This window comes from Suncus etruscus, chromosome 11, assembly GCF_024139225.1.
Source record: "Suncus etruscus isolate mSunEtr1 chromosome 11, mSunEtr1.pri.cur, whole genome shotgun sequence".
Taxonomy (NCBI): Eukaryota; Metazoa; Chordata; class Mammalia; order Eulipotyphla; family Soricidae; genus Suncus; species Suncus etruscus.
Genome location: NC_064858.1, coordinates 41,169,051 through 41,187,610, shown reverse-complemented (window position 1 = coordinate 41,187,610; position 18,560 = coordinate 41,169,051). Strand labels below are relative to the sequence as shown.

Sequence of the window (18,560 nt, the reverse complement as noted above, 5' to 3'; positions counted from 1 at the left end):
CCTTAAAGACTGGACATTCCTTCTGTCACACTGGTTCCCTCTCTAACACTACCAGTTCTGTGAAGTGGATCTGCCTCAGGGGAGCCTCCCCAAATGGACATGGATGCTATTATTGACTCCCTACACTTATTTCTCTGGCAGTAGAGAAAACACTCGTTGAGGAAGTACCCAAATGACTCACAGGGGCTGGACATTCAGGAAACCCACCAAAGCAGAAATAGCAAAAACTTGAGAAGTCAAAGAGATGGGGTGAGAACAGTGGAAAAGTGGCTTGGCAGCAGAGTGACCAAACAGCCGGCCGAGAAGCTAAAAAACCCAGCTAGGGAAGGAACATAGGGGAAAAAACACCCCCCCCCCTCTTTTGGTCATAGAAACCGGACTTGAAATCCGTGCCCTGCCTCCCATCAGACATTTTCATGGATCTTTTCAACCCTGAGAAATAACCTATCCAGGTCATTCCTCAGGTTTTCAACTAAGTCCTTGACAGAATCCAGTTTGTTCTCATTGATCTCAATCTTCTCCGAGTATTGCACCAGGCTGTCCACATCAGTATTGAGCATTTTCAAGTCTGATTCCACTTGGCTGATGGTGGCTTTGAGGCTGTCCAGAGATGCCAAGCGGTCCAGGAGGTCCTGAGGGGGTGCGGGGTCTGTTTGGAGTAGTGTGTGCACTTGCTCCTGCACCCTCTGCAGGGTGCCCACAATACTGGGGAGCTCGCCCATGCTTTTCTTCATTTCCTCCACGTCACTGTAGAGGGCTACCTGGGCCTCCCCCAGGTTCTGCACGGTGTTGGCCAGACCGCCTGCCTCTACCTCTGCATCTGAGGAGGAATCCAGGTTTTCCAGGTGCTTCTGCAGGTCAGCCAAACGCTGCTCCTGCTCCTCACTGTTGGACAAAAGGGTTTCCAGGGTTTGGGCCTGCCGGGCAGCCACTGCCTGAGCGACCTGCACTCCACTTTCCATGCTCTGGAGCCTCGAGTCCAACTCCCGACTCTCCTTCTGCAGAGCTTCCCAGGCGTCCAGGCTCGGGGGCTCCTTGACATCCGCCCGCAGCTTGTGCAGCTCCTCCTCCAACCTCTGGAGTTGGGCAGAGAAGTGGACACTGGCTTGCTTGGCCTCGGCCAACTTCTCCTCCAGAGTGCTCAGGGCCAGACGCTGTACCTCGGCTTCCTCCCCAAACCCCTTCTGTTCCTGCTTCAGGTTCACCAGCTCCTTGACCTGAGAGTTCACTTCAGCCTCCAGTGTGCTCAGGGTATGCTGCAGGGCTTTCAGCTCCCCATCCTGGGGCTTTCCGGCTGCCTGCAGAACCTGCACAGCCTCCTGCAGTCCCTGCAACTCCCGTGGAGTTCCCTCAAGCACCCCCAGCCTGGCAACCTTAGCCTTCACCTCGTTGATCTCCTTCTGGCTGCTCTTCTGCACATCAGTGAAGAGGGCGATGTTGTCGTTAATGGAATTAGTGAGCTCTGTCAGCCGCTCCTCTACTGTCTTCTCCAGAGACATGAAGTCCTGTTCATGCGTGTCCTTCACCACATGGATCCCGTCCGAGAGGTCCTTGAGAATCTCATTCTGCAGCTTCTGCAGCACCTCGCTGATGCGGTTGATCTCGCCCTCCCCTTGCTTCACCGCCTTCTCTGTTAGATCCTGCTTATGTTGCGAGCTCCTCAGGGTAGACTCAAAGGCCCCAAGTATGGTCTGCAGGGAATGCACCTGAAAAAGAGGTCTGGGATTAGCCTTGGGAAGCACTAAGAACACCACAAGTGAAGAGCGGCCGCCCATGCCCCATCATCCCCTGGAGAACTATCCTACCACCCGTCACTCATGTGTCCTCAGACTTCCCCTTTTCAACTGAGGGGTTGTGACTTCATTAAAATCTAACTGAATGTAGGGGGACCATCACAAAAAGATGTGGCAAAAACAAAAGGTTTCAGAACATGCAATGACCAAATGTTTTCATTCAAATGGTGAATAGTCAAATAGTGAATCTGAGGTGTTTCAAATAGTACCAACCCATGTTATGTTTTTTAGGCAAAAAGGGGTTGTGAATAGGTAAAGATTAAGATATATAATCTAGGGGGACCAAACTGGGGCCCCTCCAAGGACTCCTGGGATAGTCTATAACCAGAACTTTCCATCACCTACATGTCTCCCATAATCACTGCTCAAGGATGGACACAGGACCTGCCACAGGCCACCAAGCTAATCCCAAGGCTTCTACTGAGAAAGAACCCCAATAGGGTGATTGTGAGCTGCAGGCCAAAGTGGGCCAGGACCATGCAGATCAGGCCAAGCCATGATAATGCTGATGTGAAAAATCAAGCCTGCACAGAGAAGCCAAGAAGGCAAGAGTGGATGCTGAAGTCGCAGTGCATTCAGCTGTCCACGTAGGAACCCACTCTTGAACTTAATAGTTAGAGCCAATGAGCAACTTGCCTCCATCTCTGCCTCTCCAAGCTGGTTTAAGTTGGGTGTTCAGCTCTTACAACTGTGTCTCAGATGTTTTCATAAGAACAGAGTGGAGACAGATGGAAAACCCCAGAAGAGTGTGCAAGGCTCTCTACATGGTGCTTTCAGTTACTTCCAGCCATGTGGTGCTAGGTAGGTCACTGTTTGCATCACAGAGGTCTCCTTGGCGATGCCACTGCACACATTCCAAAACAACCCTCCCTAAATAAGAGCTGGCCCACATATTCTTCCAGGGAGCTGGGAGAATGAGCAGAGACCAACAACAAATGGCCTGGACTTTATACACTTCCTTGCCACAAAAGAAGATGAGAAAAGAAGCCAAATCTTAACAGCATCACTGGTTTTCAAATCCCATTCATAAGCCAGCAAACCATAAGGATCCATCAGCCAAACCCCCTGTGGAGAAACCAGACATATTGCCAGGACCTTGGAAAATGAAGTAGTGAGTTTAACAGGGAGGAGGCCAGGACCTATTACAGATTACAAACCATGAAGGCTATTTATCAGGTGAGTGTAGTAATTGGACTTATATGAAAGTTAATTCAAACAAACTGACTCTAGGGAGATGTTTTGAGGAAAACCTGGTTATAATCTGGTTATTACAAGATACTCATGATGCTCTGTGCTTTGTTCATAGAAATAAGGAGAAGAAAGGAGAGGGAATGCTTTCTTTATTTGGGGATCACAATTGGTAATGTTTAAGGATTATTCCAGGTAGTTGTACTAGGACTGTATGGAACAAGGGATTGAACGTGTGTCTCCCATATACGAAGCATGAGCTCAGCTCTTTGAGTTATCTCACAGCCGAGTGACTATTAGAAATTAATCCTAAATTAATACTAACAATTGGAAGTGATGGGTTTTAAATCTTATATGACTGAAACTCAACCATGAACAATTTTGTAACTATCTCACAGATTTGATCCCCAGTATCCCATATGGTTCCCCAAGACTGCCAGGAGTAATTTCTGAGCTCAGAGCCAGGAATAAACCCTGAGTGCCACCAGATGTACCCCCCAACCTCCCAAAATTAATTAAAATAAAATATGATCAGACACAATAGAGCATAGGCCTTACATGTGAAGCCCTGGGTTCAATCCAGGGCACCACAAAATAATCCAGGGAAGTCCTCATCCCTCAAACCCCAGCATCCTGGTGCCAAAAATGAGTCCCAAAGAGGAAAGTCATATATGATAGAAAAGCAATGGGAAGAATAGAGGGTAGAAGAGAGGCTGGGAGCAAAAACGGTAAGTCCGATCTCAACTAAATATCTCTGCTCTGGGCCCAGAGCAATATTAACAGCTGGTAAATATGGGACTTGTCAGATCTCGGGGCATCCCATATGGACACCCAAGGACTGCCAGGAGTGATTCCTGAGTGTAAAACCAGGAATAAACCCTGAGAACTGTTGAATTTTAAAAAAAAAAAAAAAAGAAAGAAAGAAAGAAAGAAAGAAAGAAAGAAAGAAAGAAAGAAAGAAAGAAAGAAAGAAAGAAATATAGAAAGAAAGAAATAAGGCAGGAAGGAAGGGAGGGAGGGAGAGAGGGAGGGGAGGGTGGGGAGAGAGAGGGAGGGAGGGAGGAAGGAAGGAAAAGAGAAAAGAGAGAGAGAAACAAAAAAACAAAGAAAAAGAAAAGAAAACAAGAAAGAAAGAAAACAAAAAGGCCTCTGCTCTGTGGTAATATCCATCCAATAGCAGATTCTACCTGTGTGTGATCCTATGCAGGCAGATGGGTACCAGTCCCTAGGATTCAGGGTAAGACCCCTCCATATACCCTCCCCACCTGGTGGTCCTCCATGTCTCCTCTTCACAACCATCTGTCCCCCAAGATTCTAGGATAGGGGCCTGGTAGCCTCCACAGTCCCCTCTGCACACACACACTTTTGTAGCTACACTAGCTGGAAACCTGACACAGCATCTGTTCCCGGGTTCCTGTGCTCAATCCACAGGGCCCACATGAAGCCAGCAGACATCAATAAATAATATGATTGATTTGGCAAGAGGGTGGATGCAATGGCATAAATGAAAAGGCTAGTAATTATCCTCCAATCTGTTTTCCTACAAACGACATTCGGAAAGGGCCAAAACCAAGCTGTGTCTGCTGTTGCTTCCCCTTAGCCTACGGCAACTTGGGGGTCTGATTCATGCCCGTTAACAGGGTCTGCCAGTCTTCATAGCAAGAAACTTGGCAGGGCAGGCAGCAGTTGGGGGTGGGGAGCATGATAGCAGTTGTTGGCTCCTGAGCAGTGGCAGGATTTTTTGTTTAAATCCAGCAACCAAATTCCTCTGAGCAATGAATTTTTTTTTTTTTTTTTTTTTTTTTTTTTTTGGTTTTTTGGGCCACACCCGTTTGACACTTAGAGGTTACTGCTGGCTATGCGCTCAGAAATCGCGCCTGGCTTGGGGGGAACTATATGGGACACCGAGGAATCGAACCAAGGTCCTTCCTAGGCTAGAGCTTGCAAGGCAGACGCCTTACCTCTAGCGCCACCTCTCCAGCCCCTGAGCATCGACTTTTAAGAGGAGGGCAGAGAAGGAGAGCTGGAGGCAGCTGGTCTTGATGTGATTGACTCTGGGTTGAAAGCGGGGGTCCGTGTGCTCCTGAAAGGGACTCCCAAGGGCCCTGACATGGGCCAGTGACTTGGATATTCTCTAGCACTCACACATTCCCTTGATCCCTGCCTCCAATATTTTAGGCTGGAAAGTGGACATCCCAAAACAGCCAGGCCTACCTACCTACCTCCTTCTTTGAGAGAATGGGGATGAGGCAAGAGCTGAGGAAGGCCCCAATAGACAACCTGGATGAATAGGCCCCAATGATACCACTCACAGGAGTCTCCAGCATTTTCCTCCAGCCAGCCGTGCCCTTCAAGCTTACTTGTGCGATTTATTTCAAGCCCACCCAGAACCTGGAGGATGGAGGAGGATAATGGTGGAGTCCAAAATATGGATCTACGTGTCCCATCGCCTTTAAACTTCACCCATGAATGAAAACACTTCCTGGCTTTGCTTGGCCCCCTAGGTCTGACCTTACAAATCTAGCTCAGCTGTCTCCCACAAAGAGGACTGAGGTGAGTGAGGCCTAGCCAGCTACCGGGGAACGCCAGCTTGCCTTGTCTACCAACTTCTGCTGCACACAACTATGTCCATTCAGCGCTTCCTAAGCCAAGAAGAATGATCTTCCCCAGCGAGGGCTGATTATGGATCACCGGTGTCCTGTAACCCGCTGTCCCCACATGCAGGCCGGACAGTCCCAATATGCAAAGCTAGCATGCATCCCCCTTACCCAGGTCATTTATAATAAATAAAATCTAGGCACCACCTGAAAGGAGGGGACATACATAGCCAGGGTAACGAATGGCCCAGAAGGGGAAGAAGGTTCCAAGGGGCCTGGCTGGTGAGTGCCTCCAGGGTCGGATACCCACCTTCTGCTCGACGTCTTGCAAGCCCTGGACCAACACATCGTTCTGCTGGTTCAAGTCCTGGTGGCTGCGCCGGACCTGCTGCACCTCGTCTAGGAATCGGCGGGCATACCAGCCCGAGAGGCCGGTGGCCACGACCAGCGCGAGGTAGAAGAGGAAAGACTCGGCCGAGTGGCCGCGCCAGCGCGAGCAGGGCTCGGAGGACGAGGCGGCGTTGGCGGCCGCCTTGCCACGGTGGCCGCCCTTGCCGTGCGCCTGTTGCTGCGGCGGCGGCGGCATCGGCTGCTCGTGCGTCCGGAGCGGCGGCGGCTGCTGCAGGGACTGCGCGGGCGGCGGTGTCTTCTTGGCCACGTCACCCGCGCCGCCCGACGGTTGGGAGGAGCCCTTGTCCGAGGGGCTCGCGGCTCCGTGGCCGCCCTTGGCGCCCCTGGGCTTCACCGAGGGCATGGAGGCGCGGCGGGGCAGCGAACGAGCGGGGTGCGCGGCTCCCCGGGGAAGGAAGCCAGGCGCTGGGTCCCGAGGGGGATGGATGGAGGCGTCCGAGTGGCCGGGAGCGGGTGGGCAAGCGGCTGGCAGCTTGGGCCGGAGGACGACCGCGGGAGGACGGAGGAGGAGCGCGAGGGGAGGCGTGCGGCCGAGGGGGAAGGGGTGCCACGCGCCGACCCCGCCTCCCGGGCGGTGTCCAGCCTGGACCCCGGGGAAGGCGGGCCCGGCGGGGCGCGGGAAGGGCCGGAGAGGGATCCCCGGGAACGCAGGGCGCGGAGGCCTGAGGCTTCCGGGAGGGCGGGTTGGGGACTTGGGGGACGATCGGGGTGTCCGGAGAGAGTCCCCTAAGGAGGACGATCGGGGTGTCCGGAGAATCCCCTTAAGGATGGCGATCGGGGTGTCCGGAGAGTCTCCTAAGGAGGGCTATCGGGGTGTCCAGAGAATCCCCTTAAGGAGGGAGATCGGGGTGTCCGGAGAGTCTCCTAAGGAGGGCGATCGGGGTGTCCGGAGAATCCCCTTAAGGAGGGCGATCGGGGTGTCCGGAGAGTCCCCCTAAGAGGGCGATCGGGGTGTCCGGAGAGAGACCCCTAAGGAGGGCGATTTGGGTTCCGGGGCTGCAAGGAGGCGATCCGAGCGATCAGGGCATGCGAGAAGCCGTGGCGGATCTACGGGGGCCTAGAGGAGAAGGAAGTGGTCGCTTAGGGGTACGCGGGGCCCGGAGGCAGGAGGGAGAGAGGCGAGGAGGGCGGCGGCGGCGGGGAGAACCCCGAGAGCCAGCTCGACGTGGAGGTCGGGACTGAACCATAGCCACGGGCACCCCGGGGATTGGTGGCCTAGGCCAACAGCCAGGCCCTGCTGTGGCCGAGCGCGAGCTTCCCACTCCGGGAGCAAGGGGTACAACCCAACCCACACCCCACTGCTCTCTGCACCCAGACTGGAAGACATCTAGTTTGCCTCCTGCCTCCTGCCTTCTGTCTGCCTCAAGAATCTAAGCCAGTGGCTCCAGCTCAGTTAGCAGATTGTGGAAAGTCAGTCAGCTACGGGGCCACGTCCACTTAATTGCCTGCCACCCTTGCCAGGCCCCTGTGCACCTAGTTCTTTTCTGAAGCTCTTTTCGTTCCCACTGTCTTGAGGCCTTGCTTGCAAGAGAAGAGCTATCTGCCTGGGAGCCAGCTTCCTACCATCGGTTCTCTTCAGCCTTTCCTTGGCTACAATTTTGGAATAAAATATTGCCAGGCGCATGAGCTTAAAAAACCTTGAGGGATACTTTTAGGGAGGAGGAAGTTGGCTTTGGGGCCACACCTGGCTATTTGGGGGGGGGGGGGGCTTCAGGCTCCGTGCTCCACTCCTGGCAGGCTCAGGCACCTTATGTGGTGCTAAGGAGTGAACCTCGGTGGGTCACCTGTAAGGCTAGTGCCCTACCCATTGTACTGTCTCTCCCCTAGAAGGAACTATTTTTTACCCTACTATCAGAAGGAAGCTGAGGCTGAAACTCTACCCAGACCAATTCAAGCTTTGCACTCCCAGAGCCTGCTGATCTAATGGGATTGAACAGGGTGCAGGGTAAGAGCCTTTGGCCCACCCTCTCTCTCAGACCAGGGAGCACTGGCTGCCAGTTGGCATCCTGACTGCCTGACCTGGGACTTAGGAACTGTGTCTCTTCTGAGTGGATCTCCCAAGTCTTTTTTTCTAAGAAAATATCAGCTGCCCCTCGTCCAAATGTCAGGCCTTTGGTGAGACCCTTCCTGGATAACCCCACCAGCTTGTCTCAGGGGTCTCAGATAAGGCAAATAATTGTCAGCAGCATTATTTATGTTCCTTCAGTGTAACCTATTTTACAGGGTCCTACTCAGCCAAACAAGCTTCTGCACCCCAGCTTCTGCTTCCCCTCCTTGAGAACTCTCCCATCCTTGCCCGTGTCTCTGGATCTGGTCTTGGAAGGTGGCCCACACATGTCCTGAGAGGACTGAACCTAACAGCCTGCCCTTAGCAAATGAGCATTTGCATGTGGAAAGATGCAAAGAAATAGTTTGAGGGCTGGTTTCTGTCCTAGAGATCAGAAGTAAAAGGAAACTTGGAAAGCAAAGTTAGCCTTCTGGGGCAGAATTGCTTTAAGCAAAGTCTCAAAGAGTGGATTTATGTAAGAAAATTGATCTGGCTATTTCTGACAGCAGAACACTAAACAAAGGTGGTAGAAAAACCTTTACAGCCTCCTTCAGGTTGTGTGGGAGCACAGAAAGGGGTAATTTCCCCTTGCCCTATTATCAGGGCTTGTGAGAGGCAAGCTTTAGGGACAGAGGCTTCGTTTTGATTGCTGAGGGGTTGGTTGGGCCCAGGAATGTTCCAAGGCTACCAGGGCTACCCCCAGGGGATTGGAGAATATGCAATGCTGGAATCAAACTTGGGGCCTAGGAAAGTGCTCTGCCCCTTAAGCCCATTTAGGTACCCTTCATATAAGCCTTACTTCTCCCAAACTTTAAGAGCTGTACTTAACCTCCCAATCTGATTTCCTCATCTCCAAAAACCTTTTCTTAGAGCAGGGGAGAATAGCCTTTTGATGCTTATCAGGAACAGTTCAATGATTTTTTTTCAAGTTGATTCTTACTGTAGGCAGGTTTTGGGACTGGAGCAAATATGCTTGCCTTGCATATGGCCAATCTGGGTTTGATCCTTGTCATTCCATATGGTCTCTCAAGCACTGCCAGGAGTAATCCCTGAGCAAAGAGTCAGAAGTAAATCCTAACCACTGTGGGGTGTGTCCCAAGAACTAAAAACAGAAATGCTGCATCTAGACTCTACCATGTTGTGTGCTTCTAAACCTATGTCTTCAGAGAGGACACTGTGGAATTTCCACAGGCCACTAGTGCAGTGAATAAATGTGGCTGAGAGAACAGTTTGGTATAGAACCATTCTGACTAGAAGTGAACAAAGTTCTTTCAGCACTGCCTGGAACTCCCAGCCCATCTGGACTCACAGACCACAGAGGCCCCTGTGTGGCTTGAGAAAGCAGCCGTGTCTGCTGCTCCTCTGTGGCAGTGCTGGCCTTCAAACACTGCCCTCATCCAGATCTCCTTGGTTTCACCCAACCTCTCACCACTTGCACAGCTAGCCCAATACCTAAGTATCACACCAAGTCAGCATAAGTAAAAAGCCAAGTCTTGAGAGTAACCATAGTCCTGATGCTCTAAATTCACCTTCTTGATCTCTTACCATCCCTCCTGATCCTTTGATTTCCACCCAGATCCACAGTTCTCTTATTTGCACAAAATGCTAGCTAGCATATTCCTACCCTGAACCTTTGTGCATCTTTTTCCTCTGCCTTGTGCCTTGTGAACTACCATTACATACAGCCACATCATTCAACTCCAATGTCTCCCTAGGAGAATTGGACAATTGTCCAATGTCTCCCTTGGTCATCTAGAAAATCACTGTCCAAGCCAAGACACTAGCCTTCTCCCACCTGGTTTTCCCTGTCGAATTTCTTTCCTCAGACACCTGCCTGTTTGCTTATTTTCCTTGCCAGCTCCTCTCATCAACCTGTCTACACCTTACATGAACCTGTGCTTCCTGACATGAATCCCCAGTTCCTGCAGCAGTGTGGGGCAGGGAAAAGAAAGCCAACACCTGTTATGAGTTTCACATTTTGAAAACTTTCTCTGGAGAAACTTTCCTTCTCTTTCCTCAGCCCTGAAAAAGGCCCATGGCAGAGAGGAAGACAGTAAAAAATGACTCCCAAGAACCACAGTGCCATAAAGATGGAAATGATGGAGACACTAATGTCCACAGCAAAGGTGATGCCAGCCACAGAAGACCTGCCCATCACAATAAGTCAACATTTTCTGGAAGTTTCTGTTTAGGGTCCTGTCCTACTTGGCCTTGCTTCCCCATTGGCCTTGCTGGTCCCATTTATCAATGAAGGCAAGAATCCTCAGCAATGCAGAACCTGACCAGCACTGCTTCCTCTGGTCCTTGCATTGAAATGTTGACTTCTTAGCTAAAAATTTTAGTAGAGGGGCCAGAGTGATAGCATAGAGGTAGGGCATTTGCCTTACATGTAGCTGACCCAGGATGGACCTGGGTTCAATCCCCAGTGTCCCATATGATCCCCCAAGCCAGGAGCAATTTCTGAGCACATAGCTAAGAGTAACCCTTGAGTATCACTGGGTGTGGCCCAAAAAACAAAAGAGAGAGGGGGAGAGAAAAGAGTGAGGGAGAGAGAAAAGAGACAGGGGGAGAGAGAGAGAGAGAGAAAGAGAGAGAGAGAATTACAGTAGAGACCCTGAGCCTCCTGAATATGGATGGAAATCTTGAAATAAATTTCTTTGTGATTTATTTTTATCAGACAATGTTTGATTTGTATATTTCTGTTATATACCTGTATACTCAGGATTGTGTAATAATTTTTAGTGTGGGGAGTAGAGCAATAGAGATAAGACAGTGGGTAAGGCACTTTCTTTGCACATAAATAACCCTGGTTCTACCTCAGCACTGCATAAATTCTCCTAAGTATAGCCAGGAGTGACCCTTAAGCACAAACAAGTGTGAACCAAAAAAGCCATAAAATCAGCAAACAATATATATAAGACTTATTTTATTGTTTCCTAGAGAGACAGTAGCTAAACATTTACCAGTAGACAACTTAATATTCCTGAACTGCAGAGATAAGTCCTGAGATTTATGGACAGTTAATCTATGACAAAGTGGCCAGGTGCATGAAGCAGAGGGAGGAAAGTCTCTTCAACAAAAGGTATTGTGAAAATTGCATAGCCATGTATGAAGTGTAACTAGACTCATATCTCACATCACACACAAAATTTCATGTTCAGTGGATTTAAAAAATCTCAGAGGAAAACAGAATCCATAAAATACATTAAGGAAAAAGCATAGCCAGAACGCTTCAGGGTATACATTTCAAAGATGCCTTCAATAATTCAACGACATTGGCAAAAATTAACAAATTGACTATATTAAATTTGAAACATATGGCCAAATAAATGATACCCTATTAAATAAATATTTACTATATGAATTTATTTAATATACAAACAAATAGTAAATAAAAGATACCCTATTAATAAATTATATTATCTTCTGAGAGAGAAAATAGTGTGAATAATGACTCTACTTGGACCTTTTCTGGTTGTAAAAATATATAAGACCATTAAAGTAGGTTTTATTGACTCAGAAGAAGATATACAAAGTCGAGGTGTTTTCTTTGTATGTAGCTGGTTCTGGATCCAATGCCTGACACTGTATATATGTGCTTCCCTGAGTATTTTCAGGAGTAACTCTGAGCACAGAGCAAAGAAAAAAAAGATATTCTTAAATGGGAGAAAGCATTATACATTAGATAAAGGGCTAGGGCCGGAGAGAGTACAGCCGTAGGGCATTTATTTGCCTTGCTTGTGGGCAACCCAGGTTCAATCCCCAGAATCCCATATGGTTCCCTGAGTCTGCCAGGAGTGGTTTCTGAAAGTAGAGCCAGGAGTAACCCCTGAGCATTTCTGGATTGCCCCCCCCAAAAGACAAAAGGCTAATATACAAGATTAAGTACTTGTAAGGCTCAACAACACAACTAAACAATAATATCAACAAAAAATGGGAAAATAATAACACTTCCTCATAGAGGACATATTAGATGGCCAGGAGACACATGAAAAAATGTTGTCACTTGTTTTCAAGTGACAAATCAAAATAACACAAAATAGCATATATCAAAGAGACATAAAATAATGTGTTGGCAGGAAGTGTGAAAAGAACTCTCATTCATAGTTGGTGGGAATGTCATCTGACTTAACTTCTATAGAAAATTCAAGATTCTTCAGGAATGTAGTACTAGAAAGAGCTTCCAACAATTCCTCTTCCTATGATCCACCCCCCCCAAAATATTAAAAACATTGATTCAGGAAGATAAGTTGTAGCACTTAGTACAATAGCCATGATATGAAGAATATCCACTCACACTAGTGAGTGAATAAAGCAGAGATGACATGTATGAAATATGAATACTATGCAGCTATAGGAAAAGAAGAAATCCTGCTGCATCCAGGTTGAAACTTGAAAGTTTTAGAGAAGCAAAATAAGTCAGGAGGGAAACAAATACTGAAAGATGTCACTCAACTGTGGTCCACAGAAAAACAAAAATTGACATTAAACAATGGCAAGCCATCGACCTTGGATTAAAAAACTGAGGTTACTGAGGGTGGGGATTAGGGATGGGATGATAAAATGGAGTGGAAGTATCATAAGAATGGTGGCTAAAGATCCTGGGCTCTTTGGTGAATGATGGGGTACAGCAACTATACATTATGACCATGAAAGCTTACATTATTGTAAATTTGTGACCTCACCACAACAATAATTTTTCTAATAAATAAAAATGCCTGGGCAGGATTTCTGGCAAGCAGCAAGTCCCATCTGTCCAGAGTGGTTAAATTCCCCAGTGTGCAAATGAAGAATGCTCCCAGACTAACCCAAAAGGAGGCAGAACACCACGGAGCTTTTTTTTTTTAAGCTGGACCTCAGGTCCAGCCCTTCCAAGCACAACTGGACACTGGTAACTCCTCCAGCCCTTATGGGTCAGGCTTTCCCCCATCCTATATGCTAGGTCTGCCTTTGTAAAGAATGGTGATAGAGTACATCATCTATCCATGCTGAAGGAGTTGAAGAGAGAGAAAGGGGAAGTGGGTGGGGAGAGATGGGAGAAGAAAGGGAGAGGAAGAGAGAGAAGAGAGAGGAGAGAGGAAGAGGGGAAGACAGTATGATTTCTCAATATTACAGACCCAGGGAGAACGTCACAAGTGCTTGCATCATAGTTTGGTTGATTCTTTATGTTTCATTTTGGATTTTTTGCTCCATACCTGGTAGTGTTCTGAGGTCACTGCCAGTGGTGTTCTGAGGAAAATAATATAGTTTCAAGGGCAACCCCATCCAAAGTGTTGCTCAGTCCTTTGAGGAATCTCATCCCATTTCATGTTGGGGTTGGGAGGTTAAAAGCAAAGGAAATGTCCAGCTCCTCTCTAAGAAGTCTAGAGTATAGGCACTGACCTACTCAATGCACCCCACATACAGGCAAAAGAAGTGAACTCTACCAGCCTCCAGACTTGTTTCTTGTTTCAGCTCTGCACACTGGCAAAGGTGACCTCGAGGTTCTGGGACTCTAGTCTCTCCTCCTCTGGAAAAAGGGACATAAAATGAGAGGTGAAAGAAGAGAGAAATCCCCTCTGTAGGTGCTTCAGCCATCATGAAAGAGCCCAGAGGACCAGCATAATTGGTCTTTTCTATCCCCACAATTCCATTGCAGGAAATAACCAAGATGTTTGCCTTACACACAGCTAACCAGGGTTCAATCTTCCTCCTGTATGTGGTCCTCTGAGCCCCACTAGGAGTGATCCCTGAGCAGAGTAATCCTTGAGCATTGCTGGTATGACACAAAAACAAAAATGAAAAATATATAATAAGAACAACTAAAAGCTTTAGGCATGGACTTATTTATTACTGACTTTTAAACAAGATACTTCACATCATCTAACAAAATAAGAGAATTACTCAGTCAATTATGATTCATCAAATTCAATTTACTGTAGCCATGAAATCTTTTTTGTAGATATTATAAGATGGTAAAATTATAAATAAATACAAGTGAGAATTTAACTTTTATATTAAGAAACAGGAAATTCCAACAGGGAAAAATATATGCTCAATATTGATTAAAAATTTAAGAAGTCTGTTCCAAAATGTTCCCATGGTCTTCTCCCTTAGATAGTGAAATCATTCATGATTTTTCATTTCACATTTTTTTCCACATTGTGTTTAAAAAACTTTCATTATAATGGATACCACTAATTTAGCATGGGTTTTGTGCCAGACTCTTGTGAAAAAAGTTTGTAGATTATTTCAACGCTCAGCCACCTTTGAGGAATAGGTGATTATATCATCTTCAGTTCACAAATCTATGGCTCAGAGTGCTTAAGTAACTTCTCAAAGTCACACAGCCAATACCCAGGCTTATAGAGCCTGTTAAGTTTGATTTTAGAGGCAAAGTCCACTCCCTACTCCACTCTCTACAATAAAAAAAAATAAACACAAATAATTTAGGTCATCCTTATATAGTAAATTGCAGTAGATTCAGCCTTCAATGTAAAGTCAAGATCTTATAAGACCATCTCCACAACTCTTTTAGTAACAAAACTTGCTCTTTCCCCTTTTTGTTGGGTGGGGAGGCATACCTGGTGATGCTCAGGAGTTATTCCTGGTTCCTCCCTTAGAAATAATTCTTGATGAATTTGGGGAGAATCAAACCCAGGTTGGCCACATGCAAGGCAAACACCTTATCCACTATACTATCACTCTATCATCTAATGTTATTCTTTCAAAGACTCCCATAGACTCTGATTGTAGGCTTGTTCTTTCTCTCCTTACTCTTGTCCTTTCCTTTTCCTCCTTTCTTTCTTCCTCCTTTCTCTCATCTGACCCTTGAGTCTACTATAATCTCCCTCCACCATTAATAAAAATGAGCTAAAATGCCTACAGTCATGTCCTAAAGGAAGTTGAACAGTCTTATCCACAATTCTTATTATCTTTCACAAATTTACTCTCTTCCCACTGTTTGTGCCTTGGACTCCTTGAATCAACTCTGGCAGGAGACAATTCACCTCACTATCCCTGACCCAGAAAGAGTTTTTGGCTCTTTCTGTTTTTTTACAGAAAACCCACATGATAAGGATATCTGAGCAAGTGGACTTCACAGAAACTAAATGGAGAGAGGTCGGTCCCATGAAACAGCTTTGGTAAAAAAGTTGAGTTGCATGGTGAGAGCAAGGAAACCCTTTGCAACTAGGCCCATATGAGAGAAAAATTATTCACTGCTTTGCTCTAGGAATCTGCCGGGTTCTCTCACCCTCCACTCATGCCCAGTCCCCCTCCACTCATGCCCAGTCCCCCTTTCATCCCTCTCCCACCTTTACCCCACACTAATTCTCTCTCATGAACAACTCACACAAACCACAAACTTACTGGCCCTGCCAGGTTCCCAGAAGACCAAAAAAATCTTTTCATGAATACCAAACCTCCTCTTCTTACAAGAACTGCAGAAGGGAAAACATTATCTTCTTCCTTAACCTTTAAACACATATATAGAATGGAAAGAAAATCCAGGTGCTGGAGTAACAGAATTAATTTTATTTACAAGTAGAACTCCTTTATGAAGTTTTCTAAGAACTCACAGTGGACTAGATGAGTACTCCCATCTCAGCTTCTGGTGTGAAAACAGAGAATCTGAGAAGGGGTCATGGAGGGCAGAGGACAGAGAAGCCTGAAGACAAGCTGGAGCCTTGAATTCTGAAGTCCTTTCTGTAGCCTTATAGAACTTTCTTGAGGTGTGACTGCCAAGGTTCTCTGCATTACACAATAATCACTGATGTCATCATTGAAACCCATTGTCATTGAAAACCCATGTCATTGAAACCCAAGAAATCCTCCTAAAACAATAAGCAAAGTTCAGAGCATTATTTCTAGGCAAGCTCTGCACTACCCTACAAGATACCATGAGTGCCTGAAAAGCTGTAGGTGGGCCCCAAAGGAAAGTGAGAATTTTTAAAAGAAAGCCAACAGTGCTCAGGTTCACTTTCAACCTCACAGAAAGACTATGTTTCTCATTTACTGTTTGGTATATATTTTTCCTTTCAAAACTCAATGCAAAGCAGAGTTCTTCTTTCCAAATATTTAAATAAATAGCATCAGGGAAGGGTTGGTCATTTCTGTTACCACAAAAAATGTCGATAGTCGAAGGAGCTATACCACAACACTTAACAGTACCATACAAAAAAGTTCACAATGGGAAAACTACACAGAACTCCACCACACCTTGTGAATACAAATGCCAGTTCTGGAGACCCAACCAACACATGGCACCTACATAACATCTCTGATCAGTACTTTAGAGAAGAAATGTTAAGAACTTTTAAAGAACTTAAAGAAACCATGAAAAAGACAGTCCATAAGACTCAAGGGGATATAAGAGTAGAAATAAGAAAACTTTAAATAGGTCTCTCCTCTCTCTCCTCTCTCTCCTCTCCTCTTCCACCCCCCTCTCAGGGCATTGTAAAAGAAACTTCAAATAGAACTATCAAGACTGAAAAACTTGTTAGGTGAAATTAAAAACTCTCTGGAAAGCCTCATCAGCAGAGTAACAGCCTCTGAGGACAGATCAGCAATATAGAAGATGAGCTGCATAACACATCCATACAGCAGAAGAGGCTGAAAAAAATCTTCAAAGAAAGTGAACAAATGACAAAAAAAAAAAAAACTCTGGAATAAAATCAATAGAAGCAAACAATATAAGAATCATTGGGATCGACCTGCTTACAGGACAGGGCTCCCTGCATTGCCCTTTGATTGTGAGGTGAAAGGAGAGGACGCTCCACATCCTGACTTCAATGTAGGATATGCAGATTCCAGGATCTTTAATACAGAAACATGATACCAACAACAGAGACTGTGTGAAAAATAAAAGTGTGTTGGCACTACAGACAATGTCTTGGATTGGACGATCTACCTTACCTGGAGACTAGAGTTGGTCTTGTGCCAGGAAACTTCAGGGGTCGAGTCTCTTTGTATTTAGGCCAAGGTTATTTCTTTCCATGTCCCTCATATTTTGGTGGGCCTATGCAAACAACAATTGCCACTCTAACACCATTTTTACTGTGCTCCTTTGACTCTAATCCTTAAAAAGAACTCACTTAAAATTTGAGGTTAACTTAAGCTAATATGCATGTATATGGAAATGTAAGAAAATACTATGCCTGTAATGTTTAAGGAGTTACGTAAGTTTTATGGCTTTGGATTGCCTTGTGTGCTGTTAAGAAATATTATAATGTGTTACAATCTGGGGACTTGAGGAACAAAGTAATTGTACATGGATTCTGTCTTAATGTTCTTTGGCTGAAATTTCAAAGTTAAGATATCAGCAAGGGGACTTCTGAGAATTATGTTATGGGTGATTGTCCTTCCACTGTAACTTTACCTTGTCCTCTTTCTTTGCATCCTTGTTCTCATAATTAAAAAAAAAAAAAAGAATCATTGGGGTTCCAGAGACCCGGGGAAAAAAAACATTGAAATAAACAGTCAAGGACATCATTGCTGAGAAATTCCCAGAATGAGAAAGTGCATGCAACCACATCCTGGATGCCTGCAGAGTACCCACTAAAATAGATCCAAAGAAAAGCTCCCCAAGACACATTCTAGTCACAATGATGAAAACCACAGTTAGGAAAAAAAAAATACTGAAAGCAGCATGATCAAAAAGAAAAGATATACAAAGAGGCATCCTTAATACTTATAGCAGTTTTATCAAAAGAAACCCTAAAGTCCTGATTAGATATGCTACATCCTCTTTATTCAACCGTGGGAGGTTATAAGACTCCAAGAATTTATCCATTTCTTCCAGGTTCTCATTTTTAGTGGCGTAGAGTTTCTCAAAGTAGTTTCTGATTACCCTTTGAATCACTGCAATATTAGTAGTGATCTCCCCTTTTTAATTTCTAATATGAGTTATCAAGTTTTTCTCTCTCTCTTTCTTTGTTAGTTTTGCTAATGGTCTATCAATCTTGTTTATTTTTTTGAAGAACCAACTTCTGCTTTCATTGATCTTTCAGATTGTTTTTTGGGTTTCCACTTCATTGATTTCTGCTCTCAGCTTTATTTCCTTCTGTCTCCCTATTTTTGGTTCCTTTTGTTGAGCACTTTCTAATTCTATGAGCTGCATCATTAAGCTATTCAGGTAGGCCCCTTCTTTTCTGATGTGTGCTTGCAAAGCTATAAATTTTCCTCTCAGTACTGCTTTTGCTGTGTCCCATAAGTTCTGATAGTTTGTGTCTTTATTATCACTTGTTTCCAGGAAAGTTTTGATTTCCTCTTTGATTTTATCTTGGACCCACTGATTATTCAGTATGAGGCTGTTTCACTTCCAGGTGTTAAAGTTTTTCTTCTGAGTCCCTTTGGAGTTCACATATAATTTCAGAGCCTTGTGGTCAGTGAAGGTAGCCTGCAAAATTTCTATCCTTTTGATATTATGGAGGTATGTTTTATGTGCCAGCATGTAGTCTATTCTGGATAATATCCCATGTAGATTGGAGAAGAACATGTATCCAGGTTTCTGGGGGTGGAGTGTCCTATATATATCTACTAGGC

The 18,560-nt window shown here is 45.8% G+C and overlaps 1 protein-coding gene across 1 annotated transcript; it reads right to left on the bottom strand.

The window, feature by feature from the left end:
* Positions 1-387: 387 nt before the first annotated feature.
* CKAP4 (cytoskeleton associated protein 4) lies at positions 388-6,332 on the bottom strand. The gene is made up of 2 exons (XM_049783116.1): positions 5,889-6,332; positions 388-1,706 (listed from the first exon to the last, which is right to left on the bottom strand). The coding sequence occupies exons 1-2, from the start codon at positions 6,330-6,332 to the stop codon at positions 405-407; spliced, it is 1,746 nt and encodes a 581-aa protein (XP_049639073.1). The 3' UTR covers positions 388-404.
* Between the last annotated feature and the right edge of the window lie 12,228 nt (positions 6,333-18,560).